The 18,890-nt window shown below is 38.9% G+C and overlaps 1 protein-coding gene across 1 annotated transcript in view; it reads left to right on the top strand.

Moving 5' to 3' along the window:
* The first annotated feature begins 209 nt into the window (after window positions 1-209).
* The window catches only part of DTNBP1 (dystrobrevin binding protein 1), a 71,095-nt gene continuing 52,414 nt past the window's right edge, over window positions 210-18,890 (top strand). The window contains exons 1-6 of the mRNA XM_069853690.1: window positions 210-305; window positions 5,032-5,082; window positions 6,675-6,725; window positions 7,576-7,636; window positions 9,649-9,781; window positions 16,748-16,880. Coding sequence (XP_069709791.1) covers window positions 250-305; window positions 5,032-5,082; window positions 6,675-6,725; window positions 7,576-7,636; window positions 9,649-9,781; window positions 16,748-16,880 — 485 coding nt within the window. The 5' untranslated portion in view covers window positions 210-249. The remainder of the gene's footprint in view (window positions 306-5,031; window positions 5,083-6,674; window positions 6,726-7,575; window positions 7,637-9,648; window positions 9,782-16,747; window positions 16,881-18,890) is intronic.

An 18,890-nucleotide genomic window follows, 5' to 3' on the forward strand; every position in this document is an offset into this window, starting at 1 on the left:
TCCCGTCACACGACACGCACCCTCCGCCCTCTGCCGCGCCCCTTCACCTGCCCCGGGCAGCACCTCCCTTCGGTTAGGCTCCCCGCTTCGCCAAACCACGCCCCCTCACGTAAACCACGCCCATTCCGCGGGGCGCACGAGTCACCCCGTCACGCCCCCTCGGCTAAGCCCCATCCCTCGGCTAAGCCCCGCCCCCTCAATAAGCCCCGCCCCGCGCCGCCGCCGCTGCCGCCGCCGCAGGCCGGGACGATGCTGGAGACGCTGCGGGAGCGGCTGCTGAGCGTCCAGCAGGACTTCACCGCCGGGTGGGTGGCGGCCCCGGGCTGGCGGGAGGACGGGGCAGCGGGAGGAGCAGCCGCGCCCCGTGGCTGGGCAGGGAGCGAGGAGCAGGTGACCAGGGGGCGGGGAGGAGGAGGAGGAGGAGGAGAAGGAGGAGAGGGAGAAGGAGGAAGAAGAGGAGTGGGAGGGGAAGGAGAAGGAAGAGTAAGAAGAGGAGAAGGAGGAGGAGGGGGGAGAGGGAGGAAAAAAGAAAAAGAAGGGGGAAAGGGAGAAGGAGGAAGAAGAATGAAGAGGAGGAGGAGAAGTAGGAGAAGGAAGAATAATAAGAGGAGAGGGAGGAGATGGATGGGGTAGAGTAGGAAGAGGAGAAAGAGGAGAGAGATGAGGAGGAGGGGAGAGGGAGGAGGAAGAGGAGGAGGAGAAGGGAGAAGAATGACGATGAGGAAGGAGGAGAGGGATGAGGTAGAAGAGGACGAGGAAGGGAAGAGGGAGGAGGAAGAAGAAGGGAACGGGGGAGAGGAAGAGGAAGGAGGAGAGGGACAATGAAGAGGAGGACGAGGGTGAGGGATGAGGAGGAGGAGAAGGATGAGGAGGAAGGAAGAGAGGGATGAGGAGGAGGAGAAGGGGTGAGAAGGATGAGGAGGAAGGAAGAGAGGGACAAGGAAGAAGAGGAAGAGGGGCGATAGAGGAAAAGAGGAGGAGAGGGACAAGGAAGAAGGGGGAGAGGAATGGAGAAGGGAGGAGAGGAACGAGGAAGAAGAGGAGAAGGATGAGGGAGAGGGACAAGGAAGAGGAGGAGAAGGGGACTGCTGCATCCCTCAGCACTGGAATGGGCTGGAAACGCAGTACCTAGGTCTGATCAAGTCTTTCCTGACTGGGCTGAGTGGGTCCTGGTGACCCCCGGGATCAGAGGAGGCGCCTGGGTGTTTGGAGGCAGTTGCGGTCGAGGGAAGGACAGGGAGGCTGCTGTTCCCAGGGAGAGAGGAAGATGTGAATGGGGTGAATTAAAGCACTTGATTTTTTTTATGGAGTTACTGACCTTCAGGTTGTTTTATAGATTAATGAATTGCTTGCTCTGTTTGGCATATGGAAGTCTTTTCTTCCCTTGGAAGATGGGTTAGTGACAAGAAATAGTTTCTATTACAAAAAAAGTGGAATGCTTTTTATTTAAGCTGAAGTAGAGCTAAGTTTCATTTAAGTAACTGTGCTCTTTGAAAGTTAAACAGAATGTCCCACTGATAGCATTGCTTGGGTTTTTTTTTTTTCAGGCAGTGTTTTTCCAGACAATGTTCATTCTTTAGAGATGATCATGTCTTGTGTTCAGTATGATCTGTGTCAAACAGATGGTTCTTCTTCTGTGATCACCTCTGTTTGCAGCCTTGTCCTGTCTCAAATGCAAGGTCAGGCAGAGCTGGAGTCAGCTCCAAATTGGCAAGTGTTTTGACTGTTGCAAAGTTTAATAGTAACATTAAAATTAGTCCTTGGAAAGTAATTGAATATGCGTAAGACTTCTGGGAAAAAGTATACGTATTCACATAGGTGGCAATTGCATTCTGTCCCCAGCTCTTGTCTTGCTGCATGTGATGTTGCCCAGGCCTGATAAATGATGCTTGCTTTCTAAAACTCCAGGAGAGTTTTATATGCCGGCATTTTTGGTATCACTGTCACTTGGGGAAAGGGAGCACAGGGTAAGTAGAAGGAGTAGCGGTCTTGTTTACATTAAAAGCATCCTTGCCTGAGAAGGATATTTCAGGGTTTTTTTCTGAGCTCTCCTCTCTGGTTAACAACTATAGGACCCAAGGGAATAGCAGGAAGATGTGCCAGGGGAGGGTTAAATTGGACATTGTAAAACACCAAGTGTGTCAGTGCTATTTTTAGTACAAGCAGGTGATCCCAGTGAGCATTGCTGGAAATCAGTGGATGGCCAGAGAGCAAGGTCATCCCTGTGCTGCAAAACTGGTGGCTGATAATGAGCCACAGGAGAGTATTGTGTTGTAATCAATGACTGCTAAAAACTGCCTGTGTTTTGGCCATGTCGAGGCTGCCTTATAAAACCGCTCTGGTAAATATTTATATATAGTGGTGGATGTCTGTGCACTCCAGAAAATTATAATGGTTTATAATGACTTACTTGCACCAGGATATGGTGGTCCAGAGAAATTGATAGAATAAGCTAGCAATTAGCCAGACCTGTCACATCTTAACAAACAGTATTTAAACATTAAAATTCCTTAAGGATACAGACTAAGGCATTGCTTTATTGCTATCTCTGCTTTGCTGTTATCTTGAGAACCTGTCACAGAGTTTGAGGCCTCACTACAGTGTAAGGTTCTTTTGAATAAAGTGTTTTTCACATGATGAAAGAGAACAATAGAGAGGTCATGACATGCTTGATCGTTTAACCATGGTCATTTAACTCTGCATCTTCATCATCTTCATGTATTACTGTGGTGGCATCAATATGTTTCCACATAGTCTCTAATTTGTCTTCTTCCTTATATTGCAATGTTTTGTTCTGTTCTAAGAACAGTCTCTGATTTCATCATTTCCACCTTTGTATTCTAGCAGCTCCATTAATGTGCTCTTCTTGGATTGTCCCTTCTTTAAAGTTGCTTGTGGTTTTTTTTTTAAATCTAGAATACATTCTTTGTTGCCATTGGGAACCTATATCTTGGAGTCGTAGTAGCAGAGACTGTGGAGAGCATCTTTTTTTTTTTTTTTTCCAGCAGTGTCTCCATGGATTCAGGCCAGAATATGACTTGTCCGGTTTTGCCCCTTTTCCTTTCCTGGATAATGCAACTACAGTGCTGTAGTGCTCTGGATTACTGGTTTGCTACCCTACCAGAGTGGTAATAGAAGTCATTTTATGCTGTAAAGACTTTAGCTCAAACTGGTCAAAACCCAGGGAAAGTATTTCTGGTGTCAAGATTGCGGGGCCAGTCGTGGCCAACTTGTTACCAACACATGAATGTTTACAACATTGGAACAGTTAGATTTCATGAAATGGGGAGGGATTTCTTGAAAGGGAGAAGCTTTTCTAGGGCTTCTAAGGACAGAATATCCTTTCCAAAGGAATAATGGACTGCTTATGTACAGCTGAAAAAGATTAAATCTGGGGTTGTGTTAGCTACAGAAAGGGTTATTGACCATTCCTGTGTACAAAGAAATGAGCTCCCCTTTCCCCTTCTCAGCTGTCTCTCCTGTCTACTTCTGTGTATCCTGTGAGGTTCTAGAATTTGACCTATTTACCTGCAAGCAGTGTTTTGCAGGAGGAGGATAAAACAAACAAACCCCAAACCAACAGTGAGCTGTATTGTGCTAAGGCATTAGTTTGTGTACTTCTGCCAGCTCGAGTGATGTGGCTCACATGACTCTTACTTTGTACAGAGAGTACTGCTGAAAGGAAGCCAGTATTGTGTAGTCTAGTGATAAATCCTTTAACTTTTACTTCTGTCTGCTCAGCAGATGTTCTAGTGAGAGGAATGGTACTTGTGACCCAGCATTTCCTCCTATCCCTGTATGGAGGGGGGTGCTGCTGTTACAGGTTGGGATACATAAGGGGAACGTGGCAAGAGAAGGGTAAATTGCAGACCTTTCTGCAACAGTGTTCTTCTGTAGTGGGCTATGGTTGTTGCTACTTGGCTTAGCTGTTAGGAACAGCTCTTTGGCAAGGAGTGGAGACCTGTCTTAGCATGTTTTTTCTTGAATTGTCAACCAACTGCTTTGCTGTGGAGGTTTGGGTTCCTGGAAATTAGTGATGATCAAGACTGAGGAAATGATTAGGCTCACCCTAGAAGCAGCCCAAATATCTGTATATTAGGGTGTTTCTCAGTCACTAGGTCGCTCAGGATTACATATGTCTGTGTCACATGTGGAGAATATTTTTGGAGCTCATAGTGCATTTACATCTTGCTCATGTCTGTGTCCTTTATCTCTTCCTAACCATTGCTGTACTGGACTGCTGGGACTCCAAAGGGCATAGAGGCTGAGGAGATCCATCATCTTGGTGGTTAGGGAGTAGCAGAAGGTTTTGGTTTTCCTTCTGCCATGCCAACTTGACTAGCATATATGGGTTGACTGCAAAAGAGTAAAGTGTACGAAAGAGTTGTGTGATGTGTCATTTGTTGTTGGTTGGAGTGTTAGAGTTTTTTTGTGGGGGTGGTAGGGGGGGTTTTGGTTTTTAGGAGCGAGATGCCAGTCAGTTTGGGATTGGCCGTAGATGGAAGAAGCACCAGATAATGCTCAGTAGCAGCGTGCTGTGGTGCTGCTGCTGGAGATTCTGATAGTTGGCAGAAGGGTTTGGCTCATGCTAGTTTTGCATTCACAGGCTTATGGCAAGTGGGCACAAATGTCCCTATGTTACTGTCATGGTTTTCTTTGGCACATGTGACTTCTTGTAAAGAATGTTCTTCAGGATTGGATTGATTACTTCTATGCAGAGCTTTAATACCTATCTGCTAAGGAAACAGTATAAAGAGCTGGATGACTTGGATACATAGTTCCCATTAAACTTTTCGTACCCACTTGCTTGATGCACTTGTACAAAATCTCATAATTTGGAAGTAATGCCAGTGGAAATAATTTCTTACGACAGTCTTCACAAAACTAAGTGAAATTTTATTTATTTGTGAAATAAGCTGAAACATAAATAACTATAATAGACTGAAATTAATTCATTGTTCATGTGTTCAAACAAGTTGTTCTCTGTTTTGATGTTGGAAATGTCTGATGGTTTTGTGTTTTGATTTATAGGTTGAAGACTTTGGGCGACAAATCAAGAGAAACGAAAAAAAGCAGGCAAAGGTACTTCTGAACATCTAAAAGAACAGCATTGGTCTTATAAGGAAAAATTTGAAAGTGGCTTATATGTATGAGCCAGTTACAAGAACATTTGCATATAATTTTACAGAATATTCTTTTGACAACAGAAAAGCGTAACTCTACTGTTGAGAAAATACTCTGTTTAACAGAGTCCTCACTGATAGGCATAAGTAGTTTCTGAGGCCACCAATCTATTTATAAGTGAATATTCAGTGTGAATGTAGTACTTTATGTGCAATTCAGGCTGCAGTACACTGAAATGTAATTGTTTATAATCATTGTGAATCTTACGTAGTAAGACTATAATTCAGGGTTTATTTTAGCGTGAGAAAAGAAATATGAGCCTTTTTATTGTGCAAATACTATTCTGTCATTCTGTATTCCTGTGATCTGTTTCAAGATGATTTAAGATTTGTGGTGGGCTTTTTCATCCTCTGCATTTTAGTATTTTGTTCATTATTTCGATCTGTATAAACTGTAGGGAAAGACTAAATGTCTGTAAACAATATTTGTGAATGTTGGTACTTCAAATAAGCTCAGATATGCTTTAGTGTAAAGCATGTTCTACCTAAAACACATTGTATAGAGACAAATTAGTTTTAAAACAAGCCCTAAACAAAAAATAGGGCATCTGAAATAACCTGTATTAAGTTCTGAAGCTTGGTGTTTGGATGCAAAGATTTGTTAACAGAAGATTGGTTTATTGACAAGACACACAAGGTAACAGTTGGTGAAGGTTTGAATAAGAACTGTTTTAGGCAACTGGCTTCTTTGTTTCCAGTCAGTAATAATTTGGTTCATCTGGTATACTGTGAATATCCAGCACTTTTCTCAAAAAGCACTGGGCACACCAATAGGATCATCACAAATATGAGTATGCCAGGTTGACTTCTGCTTTTCTGGTAATGTTCTGGGACAAACATTGCTTAGCTTGATTGTAAGGATGGCTGAGAGCTTGTAGATCAAGATCAGAGCAGAAGCCAGTAAGGGTGATGTGATGGGAGTTTGTTACTGGCCTTCTGATCAGGGAGTGAATAATGTCCTCTCTTTGGCATAAAGGAATAGCCTTAGGAAAGGCGGAACTCACCTAGAATCAATGCTTACAAGAGATGGCAAGAACAAGAAGAGCAGCTTGTAGCCCTGCGTTAGTAATAAAAGGCAGAACAGAAAAAAGGTGGGATTTTTTCATGAATAGGGTGGATGGTTTAGTGACAGCAAGTGTAGATGTTGTTGAGGTACTCAGTGCTTTTGTTGCTTCAGTCCTCGCAGCTAAGGTCTCCCAGTCCGTATTGTTGTATCATAAAGGTTGATTTTAATGGACATAGTCACAAAGAGGCAAGAGTTGGCTACTGTAAGATAACAAGGGGAAAAAAACACCCCTACCTTTGGAATATTCTTGTAAGATACACAGTGTAATGCATTTTAAACCAGAATTGACAGTGTTTGTGAAAGTGAACTGTAGAGAGTATTTGTCTGCTCAGCATATCTGTCAAACGCAGGAGTGTGTGCACACATTTTTTATAACAGCCTTCTATTCATTAAAAACATTTGTATATTTACTCTTTGTTTTATAGAACTGCTCAGTGTTTTCCAGAGTTTTCTGCTGGATTGGAATTACTGGGCAGGTATGAGCTTTCATTTTTTTTGTTAGTGTCTGTTTCCTATAATTTTAGACATAACTTCATAAAGTTGAGAAAATGAGAAGAAAATGAAGGTGTTACTAATAGGTTGGGTTTTTTTTTTTCGTTCTGCAGTGGGAAGAGTGGGGCTGGTTACCAAAAGATAAATGTATATTATATATTCCTTGAGTGCTGTTGTGTCAATGAAACACAAGTTCTGGAGGAAAAGCAACATTTGAAAGACTACTTTATTTCAGGGTCTAATGCACAGAGATGAATGAAACCAGCCTGTGGTTTTAATTCAGCATTTTATAAGTTTTACATATTTGATATGATATCCTGTTATAATAGAGGCAGTATGCCTGGCATTGCCATGCAAAGGAAGTGTATTCCATGTGTTTTAACCACATTTTTTTCTGAGCAACAGAACCTGTCTGCAGTATAAATTTCCTTTGTATTTTTATCTTTAAAAAAAAATCTGTTCTCTTTTTTTTGGGGTGTGGAGGAGGATGGTGTGTGATTACAATCATGTTAAGTTTTTTCATTTTCTCAATTAAATTTAGTTCTAGGTAGTGCTTAAGGCTTTTATGCATAGTCTTGTAAATATTGATGGATCTGTTTATCTCTTCATGTAAGCTAGTAGTTTAAAAATATTAATAACAATATCTTTGGAAGAAATTATATCTAACTGTATATTTCTCTCTGGTATTTACTGTTCTATCAAGACAACTGTTCAGCTTTTTAAACTGTTATTTCTGGGAGTCCCTATGAATGTAAGCACAGTGGCATCTGTGAAATCGTCTTCCTTTGTAAGAAGAACATGGTAAAAATAGTCGTTTATATTTCTTCTCTTCAGATATGAAGATGCTTGGGCTGCCCTTCACAAAGGAGCCAAAGATTGTGCAAAAGCTGGAGAGGTAAGAAAAAAACCCACACTGTCACACTTGAAATATTTTAAAATGCACGAATAATTTTAAAGTAATATTTTTAGTACTGGGTTGAGGCTGGCCACAGGCTACACAGCCTGTTCATTCCCTCACTAGTGGGACAGACAAGAATGGCAACAAAATTGAGAAAACTCATGGTTCAAGATAAAGACAGTGTAATAATTGAAGGACAGAGGAAAAACAAGTTGAAAAGGAGTCACTCACAGCCTCCCACAAACAAATTAATGCCCAACCAGTCTCACAGTGATGGTTAAGGGGGAGACAGTGTTAGCTGGGCAGCCACAATGCAGAGCATGACTGAGCTCTGTCTGTCCTGGATGAAACCTTCACTTTGGCTAGCTGCACCACGCCTGATTCTTCTTGTTTTCTTAGGGGTCTTCTCCGTATCTTTTTCCAGTGGATAAAAACCTCACTGCTTGATATATTTTGAAGAGGTGTATTTAGAGTAAGGAAGGTACTACATTCTTCTTGCATAATAATATGACCCCCTTTTTCCACTCATTCCAGTGAAAACCATCAGTTCTTAGAGATGACGTTCTCTCTGCCGTCTTTATGTGCTTTACGACTTAGGATGAGTTTTTTTAGAAGACCTCTTAAATGACTTGCATGCAATTTTTAAATACTTGCAGTAGTTTGCTTCAAAAATTTGGGTTCTGAAAACAATGTGAGGTTTCATATATGTAAAACCAATGTAACCTTAACATCGCATGTTATGTCTGCTTGGGAAAATTAGAATGAAAATCTTCTGAAGTGACTTTGAAATCTTCCATGAAATTTAGTTGTTTATTTTTGGAAAAATATGTATTGCTTGTGGGTTTTTGTGTTTCTATTTTATAAAAGTAGAAAATACAGTGTTCAATGAGAATTGTGTAAGCATACAAGATTGATTGTCCCATATCATACCTAAAGGTCCACTTGTCCAGTCTTCTGTTTCTGGTACTGGCCTGCAGCAAATAAGTAAGATAGCATGAGTACTTTGAAAGTGTTGAATAGGGAATGGAATGTGAAAATTTCAGGCTTCAATTGCTGCCTATAACCTTAACCATGTTAAATTATAGATGCTAATTACCAGTTCCATCTACAAAATTGTCCTAAAAATACTGCTTTTAGAGTATTGTTATTTTAGCTGCAGTTAATTATCTCTGGGCTGAAATGATTTTCTGGTGTTTGCCTCATCTCATGATGATTTTTTTGTTATTGTTGGGGTTTTTTGCTTTCCCGATTGATGGATATGTTAATAAACCACATATCTCATTCTCAAAAATAGACTTGGCCTTATTTAAATAAGAATGTTGGTCTTCTGAAATGTTTCATTATGCACTGGAGTTCAGAATAAGTTTTCAAGCCTTGTCTGGTGAAACAGGATGGCTTTTGGACAGTGATAGTTGGAGAAATTTGGAAATGGGAGAAGTTGCTCTAAAAGAATCTGTTTGAAATAGGTAGAATTGTAAATCTTTGAGAACTTCCTTTGCCCATTGCTGGAACTTCTTCCATGTCTGCAACCAAATTCTACAAAAACTGAGGAATCCAGAATGCAGATACAGCCACGAGCTGCAGTTGTGTGCAAGAGGAAGAATGGGAAATGGAACAAAGAGCAGGGAAACTGTAACTGATTCATCTCAAGTATCATATTTAAGGGAAACGTTCGTTGCCTAAGATCTTTTGTTCTTGCTGTTTTTCATAGTCTGACCTACATAAGTAAAATTTTTAACACTGTATCCATAAAATATTTCCTACATTGATTAGTATATTGATAAATAACTTTATCTTGTTCTGATCAATACATTTTGGTATAAATACTCCATACTACAGGGACTTTCTTGACTGTGATTATTTAGTGAACTACACAAGAGGCAGTGTTATAAGGTTGTTGTGCTGACCCTACAGTTTCAGATGCATGAGTTCTAAATATTAGTCAAGATGCTCATAAATAGGTTCATAGATTTGCAAGTAAAGTAAAGTAAAGACCTTGTTTGTTTCAGCTGGTGGATAGTGAAGTTGTGATGCTTTCTGCACACTGGGAGAAGAAAAGAAACAGTCTGGTGGAACTACAGGATCAGCTCCAACAAATACCTGGGTTTTTAGCAGATCTAGAATGCCTCACGGCAAGCCTAGGTAAGGTTTTTGTTGACATAACAAACATGCAGGTCAGTACAGATGATTATACTGAAGTTCAGCAGTTATGAACTTTACAATTCAAAAATTTAATTTTGCTTCCCAAACACATCCTTTCAGCTATAAAACAGTAGTTTTAAAACAAACTGATTTTATAAAAGAACAAAATTAGCAGTGGTTGCTCTCCCAGCAGTTAAAATAATCTCTATCTCATTATTTGGAAAAAAAAAAAATGTATGAAACTGCATGTGTTGATGTGAACAGCTGAATATTATTAATCTTGAAGCCTTTTAAAATTATTAAAGATTTGTAAGTAGTGCTAACACTCATGTATGTAGTTGCTTCTCTTTGAGCCTCTATAGTTTCATATAGTATTTTTTTTAAAACTCATTGGGGCAGGGGAGGGAGGAAGTAATTTACCTGGCTTGCGACACTTTCTAGGCAAAAAAGATTTTGTTGAGTGTAATTATTGATATCAAAGCTAGCTTCCATAGTTTGTTAGTGTACAAGGTTACGTTATTCTGAAGTGAAACCTAGCTATTTCATAGGTGAAACTAGCAATGGTACCTTTAAGGTTACCAAATACCTCATGTTTGTTTGGGTTCCAATTTTTATAGCTTTACCAAATGTTAACCTGCTGATTTAATTGAAATGGTGAAAAGATGAATACTTTAGTGGACTACTTCTGGAAACCTCTCATACAAAGCAGTTGATCCACTGTGAAAAATGAAATTAGGAAAAAAACGTTCTCTCTGAAAAGTCTCTGAAAAGCTCTAGTGTTACCAAGTCTTGAAACGAGGACACAGCAATTGACAAGTAACAAGCCTTTCTGTCAACAGCAGGCCTCTTGCTGCCTCCATGAATATCTATTCAAGTTACATGAAATTAAAGTTTTGAAAAACTGCTGCCGGGGCATGGATTTTTGTAGATAAGTACCCTGGGGACTCGGCACTATTCTTACACTAGCTGGGAACTATGCAGAAATTTTTCGTGTAATTGCCGCTCTTGGTTTTTATGGGGTGGGCTGGATTTGTGTTCTGGAATCTGATCTGAGGAAAAGTAGGGCTCTATTCTGTGTTCAAAGTCTGATTTCTCATTCTTCTATGGTCAGTGGATATGCACAAATCTGCTCTTGTTCCTAGGTAGGCTGCTGATAACTTTGCTGTTTCTTTCTGAACCAAGGAATGTATTGAATTTTTTTTATTATCGTTTTCTTATACCTCTTTGTTTAGTAAGGCTTTATCATGTGTGGTAACCATTTAATGTTGGCTTCTTGAAAAGCTCAATTATTTTCTAAGGAAATATCAATTCAAACAATGATGTATTTAAATACTGATTTTAATATCATCATGCACAGTGGTGCAGTCCACTCGTAGACCAAAGATGAACAATATAATAAAAACCTCGTGCAATTTTCTTTATAGTTCGTAACTGCAAATGCTATAAATCCTGGTGAATTGGGGTTACCTTCCCATTCCTAATGTATGTTTTTTATGAACCAGAATCAATCTCACCCTGATTGTAGAATTACTTGGAGAAGGCTCAGTTTGTCTATACTGTTTCTGATATTCCACAAGCAGGATTTAAGGAAGCATTAACCAGTCCGCTCAAGGAAGCTAATGAATTGTGAAGTCTAGTGCTAAGGTTGTGAGATTTGAACCCAATCTTACAATCTCACTTCTTGTGTCAAATTTCAAGTAATTTACTTGGAGGCTTGTGTTAGTCCCTTCTCAGCACTGTGAGTTTTTTACCAGCTATACTTCTGGAAGGGATTTACCAGAAATTTGCTCTGATATTCTAATCAGTGTTTTTAATTTTTATAACTCTGAACTATCTGTATTTTATAAATGCAAACTGTATTCATCTTTCCAAGAGATGACTAACGGCAGTGAGTTCTAAGTATGAGTGAAACATTCTGTAAAAAAAAATATGTAAATATAGGATTATAAACTGCTGTGTCCTGGGTTGTGCATCCAAGATATAATTTGGCTAATGTTAATCATTTCAGAAAAGTCATAGTTCTGTGTTGTGACATGATAAACTTCTAATAAATCTATTAATGCTTTCATTTTGAAAGTTGAGAGGGAACCCTGGCTGCTTTTGATAAAAGAAATTTCAGATAATGAAAATGAACCTTTTTAACAACTTCCTTAAAATTGTTAGGAGTCATGTACAGATTCTTCCGCTTTTGCTGTGCATTGCAAGTCACATTTTCGTTAGCACTTCTATAAATAAAGTCCTTTAACTGCGATACTCATGTTATCAGTCACCCCTTAAGTCAAATAAAAAAATGTGTTCATTTGATAAGTTTATTGTATTACACAATGTCTTGTAGCTGCTGTTGCAAACTTTGAAGAAAAAATTACTCTCATGTAAAAGTGAAAAGGACAGTTCGCTGCCCTTTTGAAGTCCAGAATCTGAATCCTTGCTTAAGCTAATTTTTATTTGAGATGTTGCAGAAAGTACCTGCTTGCCAGTGCCTGAGATGCTTCTCTCAATATGAAATATGGAATGAAATTTAAGCAGTGGCATGTAAAAACTGTAAGCAGCTCACAATTTGTAGATGGGAAAATATTTACAGAGAATCATATTTTATTATTAATTAAAACAACTTTTCTAACTGGTTGACCGGTTGTTTAAAAAATACTTCTCTAGCTCTTACGAGTTTCATTGTCTGAATCAAAAAGACATTTCTCTTCTATGGAGAAAATCAGAGAGAATACTGGGGAGATATATAAACCCAGGGAATTTGAATAATATTTTATAATGATAGCTGTGTTGAACAGGGAGTTTTTCACTTTCATAAGTGCCAGGGCAGGATGCTTCAGCAGAGAGGGTTGTTGTATAAGGTAAAGAGATATATGTATGAAGGTCATATAGTTCAGTGGTGTCAACTTGGACACGTCTGTGAATTGAATAATGAAGGAAAAGTGTCCTAGGATAACTGTTACATAGCTTCTGCAAAGAATTTGCTTTAGCTTCATGTGAATGGTATGATACTAGCTGTGTTTAAGATCTTTTCTTTAAAACAAATAAAAATTGAGCGCTAATAGAACCGTAATTATGTAAAGACTTTTTTTCAAGCATTGCAGCTGAATTGAGGTTTTCCTGTGTGTCTGTGTGTATATATATATATGTGTAACTGTCCCTGCTAATTTTAAGCTTTTAGTAAACTGTGTCCATGTCTGACCTAAAATTAGAGCTAATTGGTTTGATGTAATTGTTTCCATCTTTCTGTGTTCTCCCCTTTTGCCTTTTTGTCAGAAAATGAATGAACTTTTTATAAATGTCTTTAATACTCATTAGTGGTTTCTGTTGTTTTGGAGGTTGGGACAGAGCAAGAAAGTTACATTGAAATTATTGCAGGGAAAATTGAAAACTGTAATACTTTCTGATATATAGCTGTGATTTAGCTTTTCTAACAGTTTGTGTACTACTGTAGAACTACAAGTAACAAATTTCAGCTAAAAATGTATGTGATAAATTGAAATTAGTTAAACTTCAGTGAGAAAGTGTTTTCAGGAATTAAATCACGTTTTTGTGGTTGTCAGGTTCTAGATAAATACTTTAACATCTGAGGACTTGGTAAACTAAGACAAATCATATAGACTTTTGAAAGATAATTCAGTCTAGTATCATCTGATCAAACTTTAACATACTTAAAAAAAAATAAAACTAAGAAATACAATTTGTAATAGTGTCGTTGTAACTGTGATAGGATAAGAAATATAGACTGAACTGATATAAATGGTATTATATGACTTAAAGAATAAGTTATTTTTCAGCTATCTAATAAAAAATATTACTTTACCAAGTGTGGCATATTAATAAACAGGAAAATTCTTAATCTAAAGGTACAATGGATTTTTCCCGGCCTCTTTAAAAAGGCTAAAAAGAGGAGATATTTTTCTCCTACATAGCAGTGCTGTTTCAGGGTGACATAGTGATTGTTGCCTGACCACCTGGGTTTGGAATTTCTTGAAGAGCGGAAAAGAAGTCATAATCTTGCAGGTACTCTTTAGAAAATTAGCTGGCTTTCTAGGGTAGATTCATTTTAGGTGCCTCTGTGAACTTTAAACTGGAAATGAATTTATAGATTTCGTATTTTGCTAAATACTTTTTAAAAGTGTAAGCTTATTTATTTGTGAATATAGATAAGAGCTGATCGAGGAATTATGGCTTAAATTTCAAATTGACTAAATAAGTAGCTTGCTTTGGATTTTTTGTGCAAATTTGCATTGGGTTATGTGAGACCTTAATTCACAGCCATAGCTGGTGCTATTGTTGTGGAGCTAGTCTTCAACTTTTTTGTGAAAAGGAACTACATTCACTTTAGAAAGATAAATTCTCAAACCTGTGTTGCAGTAAAGCAGGATTGTTTTCTTCCTGAGAGATCTTAAGTGTTCATTCCTGTTCTTCAGGAGCACAGTGTTTTTTGCAGTTCCCACTAGAGGCTGCTCAAATGCTGGTGCTAGGAATCGGTTGCCTTTGGGAATTTACATTTATTCATCTCTTTATTTTCCTGTTCTGTGTTGTACCTTTTAATATTATTTCAATAGCAAGTACAGCAAAGCAGGTGGTCATTTTTTTAAATGGAAAGAACGCTAGTTGATAGATACCTTACTAAACTATCTTCAGTCCTGCCGTGTTTGTGAATTTTAGAAATTAATAAGTGAGCAATCATTCTGGGAAGGGTGATAGCATAATACAGATATTTGGATTTTAATGCACTCAGAAAAGCTAAAAAGGACCACCAGTCGTAATTATAGTCATGATATTGCCCTTTGAATACATCTGGATTTTGTGAGAGGAAGCTGAGTTTTGTGGTAAACAATGCGTGTTCCACATTTTTTTTTCCCTCAGGCTTGTTTCTACATTGTCAAGTAGAACCCCGCTTGCCAAGCGATCTGTATACAGATAAATGACACAAACCATATCAGTAAAGATTTCCTTATGTTTCCCATTCTGACTGTTGTGGGACAGTATCTTACTTGTTAGGGACTGGAAAATCTTATTATTTAGTTGGAACTGAACATATGACTGTACCTCCTAGGAAGTTTGTTTACAGGGTCTTAACTTTTGCCTTTCTAGGGTGCCCACTAGGATAGTAATTGCTAATTGAATAACGGCTAAGAAAGTTTAAATCTTCTGTACTGCAGGAGAGGCTTCAAGTAGAATGGCCAAACCAGAAGTGAAGATTTGACTGCTGCCTTCAGCTTGCTGTTTCCTTCTTTTAAGCATTCAAAACACATTAACTTTAAGTCATTTTTTGTACCTTTAACTTAATAGTTATTGTCTTGCTTAATGAAGATTGCTTCTGCCTGTTACAGGCAAAGGTGAAACATAGCCATTTACAAAACCCAGAGTTGCTTTAGGTTTTCTGCTGTTTTGTTCCATCATCTACATAGTTCGTTGCATCAACAATCAAATTCATATACTACAATGGATTAGAGTATCTGTCTTTAAATTGCAAAAACCCTTCTATTCTTTGGTTGCTGTTTTGTTTGTAAATATGTGATTTATAGAATAATAGAATCATAGAATGGTTTGAGTTGGAAGGGACTTGAAAGATCAACTAGTACCAACTCCCCCTGCCATCGGCAGGGACATCCCACTAGATCAGGTTACCCAAGGCCCCATCCAACCTGGCCTTAAACACCTCCAGGGATGGGGCAGCCACAACTCCCCTGGGCAACCTGTGTCAGCGCCTCACTACTCTCGTGGTGAAGAAATTCTTCCTAATGTCTAGTCTAAATCTGCCCCTCTCCAGTTTATACCCCTTCCCCCTTGTCCAATCACCACTAGCCTTTATGAAAACTACAAGAAAACAAAAAGGTAAATAAAATTATTTCTATAACTATAAATTAGCATAAAACATAAGCGCTCCAGCTTTCCTGTAGGCCCCTTTCAAGTACAGGAAGGTTGCTGTAAGATCTCCTGGGAGCCTTCTCTTCTCTAGGCTGAATAAGCCCAACTCTCTCAGCCTGTCCACATACGGGAGGTGCTTCCTGCTGCAGTATAACTTCTCTCTGGTGTAGAAGAAATCCTCACAAAGGGGTGAATAATAGTCCTGCATTCACACAGATCTGTTCCAGAGTGATTAGCTGGTTAGAGTTTGGGAAAACAGTTTTTCCACTTTGGGATCCTGAGGAGGGACATAGTGTTCAGCATTAGTCACCCACAGGGAGAGTGATCCTTTGGTACAAGATTCATATGGGATAATTCAGGTCAAAAGGGGCCTCAGGAGTTCTCCAGTCCAAATATCTACTCAAAACAGTGTGTTCTATGAGATAAGATCAAGTTTCTCAGGGCTTTTCATACGCATGATCTCTTTTAACTTGAGAATCTGGATAATTATGGTTAAAGAGGAGATTTAGAGGCTTTGCCTGGTTTTGGGTGCGTGGGTGTGTAAAATAACTATTCTGTAGTTTTGCCTATTGGTAAAGGATCTGTCTTCAGAGTAAACTCTCAAGGTCTGTATTATTTTATGATATCACAAGATCGCGTAAGAGTTAAAATGCTTCCAGTATAATTTTTTTTTTCTTCACTTGAATAATTAAAGATAGTGCTGGTTTTAGTCAGCACAGTTTTGTTCCTCAGGTTGGTACCATGCAGGAAGGGGTAAACTGACACTGTGCCCAAGAAGCAAAATTAAATTATGGATTCTGGATCCTCCTTTTCCTGAAGTACGGACACAAGCCTGTGAGATGAAGATGCTGGGGCACTTATAGTGATTTAGCATCTTACTGCAAAGGGAACTTCAGATAGATTTCCCTTAATGTATGTGGCTTTGCTGTCACTCTTTGTTATGTGATATGGACTAGAGATTTGTTAATCTTTATGAGCTGTTTATATATGTGTATTTATTAGCATGTTAATTTTGTACCTTTATGAATTCCTGTTTTTATTCAGGTGAGTTCTCCACCTGTTGATACAATCTGATTTTCATGTAAGTATTTCTTACAGCCCAGCTAGAGGCAAACTTTGAGGAAATGGAGAACCATCTGTTGTGTCTTGAGGACCTATGTGAACAGTGTGAGTTGGAAAGATACAAATGTGTGCAGAATTTACAGCTGGAAAACTACAAGAAAACAAAAAGGTAAATAAAATTATTTCTATAACTATAAATTAGCATAAAATATAAGCCTTTTGTGATTATTTTTCCCCCCATGTATACTATAATAATCCCTTTTATTTTCACCTTTAAAGAAACAGTAATCCTTGACAGGAAGCTGCAAATTTGTAATAGATACATTGAGTGTTGGTCTAACAACTGGTGATGAGGAAGAGTGTGTGTAATTGGAAAATTGCAACTACATTGTTGTGAAGATGAAGTTCTGCTTATTATTCTTTGCAAACAATTAGGGTAAGGGCTGCTGTTAATATCCACTGTGAAATAGTTTTCTTTTAATCCCTTGCCTATTTTCTTTTTTTCCTGTTTATTGTAACCTGTAAAGTTAGGAACTGTATTTTCCTCTTATCTTCTTTTCAGTTCTGTCCTATCCTGTACTATTTCAGTCCGTATGTTAGATATTACTCTTCTGCCATTCTCTTACTTGCAAAGATAAGTTTACCTAAAAGATAAAGCAACAAGAGCTTAAATAACTTATATCTTGACATTCTTGGGTTTGTTACTGGCAGTGTCAAAAATACCCTTACTGAAGGAGATAGAAAAAGCAATATTAAGTCCTTTATATAAATGAGGAAGTAAGGAGTTAAATTGAAGCAATTTGTCAAAGATAGCATCTGACAGACGTGTGTTAGGTATTTATGGGTAGGTACACATGCTAAGTAACCTGGAGCCAGCACTCCAGGTGATAAATGGATTACTTGATCTGTTGAACCAAGTGTTCTCCTGTTAGCCAGGGAAAGCACTGTCATGGTTTAACCCTGGCACAACTAATTTCAGCAGCTAAAACTGAGCAGTTGGGCTCCCAATTCCCTTTCCTCCCCCCAGCCACCTCTAGGGAAAAGGAAATGAGAGAAAAAGAAGTGTGAGTTGGAAACCAAACTAAAACTGCTTTAATAAAATAGCAATAATAATAATAAATAAAATAATAAAATATATACAAATATATGAAACAGTGTCCGCACCCCACAGTGAGTATACATCACCACAAATGCTGCAGAGCAGACATGAGGGAAAGGGTCCAAGGCTAGGAGGGAGCTGGGCTCAGGAACCGAATTCAGGAACACACAGGTCTGGAGTCAGGGCAAACAGAAAGACGAGGTCCTCACTGGATGTCAGCCATCGAAGAAGAGTGAGAGAGACCCTTGTGATATCTTAGTTGTATACCGAGTATGATGTATATGGGATGGAATGATCTGTTGGTCAATTTGGGGTCACCTGTCCTGTCTGCCCTCCCTCCAGGTGTGACCTTTTTCGAGACTGACTTACGGCATCCACCAGCTTGAGGATGGCCTTGGTTACTGTAGGAATAAGTATTGGCCTTTCTGCATACCAATATTCCTTGTTGTCACTTCTAGAGAGAAACACTATCTGAAAAACATTCAGCTAACTTTTAGAAAATGAAGTTACTTAGACAAGACTTAGCTAAAGTCAGAAAACTGATTCCACTTTAGCTCAGAGCACAGCAAGCACCCTGGCGCCTCCCATACTGTCTGAATTACAGAAGCAAGTTTGACTCACGTGGTATGATCAGAAGTGGTTTGGTTTATGGTCCTAATTAGGATGCGGCGATAAAGACCAGAGCTGCACTGGATAGCATCAGTCATGTTTTGCATAGCTTATCTGTTTTCCTCTTTATTGGCCATCATCCTTTTGCCACCCTTGTACCTTATTTTTCCTTTCCAAATAACAATCCACTCCCAATCACTTTTCCCCTATTGATCCTCATTTTTCTACTCAAATTTGGTAATTTCTGGTGTCCCTGCACATGGCGGGGGGTGTTGGAACCAGCTGATCTTTAAGGTCCCTTCCAACCCAAACCATTCCATGATTCTGTGAATCTTGACCTTCTGTGGTGTTACGGATATGGTTACTGAAGTATCTCTGGTGTTGCAAGTTCTGCCTCACAGAAGGTCCCCAGTACTTTAAATGTCCCTCTTCAACTTCCATGAAGTTTGGCTGCTTATCTTCTAGTTCCCC

This window comes from Phaenicophaeus curvirostris, chromosome 3 (assembly GCF_032191515.1).
Source record: "Phaenicophaeus curvirostris isolate KB17595 chromosome 3, BPBGC_Pcur_1.0, whole genome shotgun sequence".
Taxonomy (NCBI): domain Eukaryota; kingdom Metazoa; phylum Chordata; class Aves; order Cuculiformes; family Cuculidae; genus Phaenicophaeus; species Phaenicophaeus curvirostris.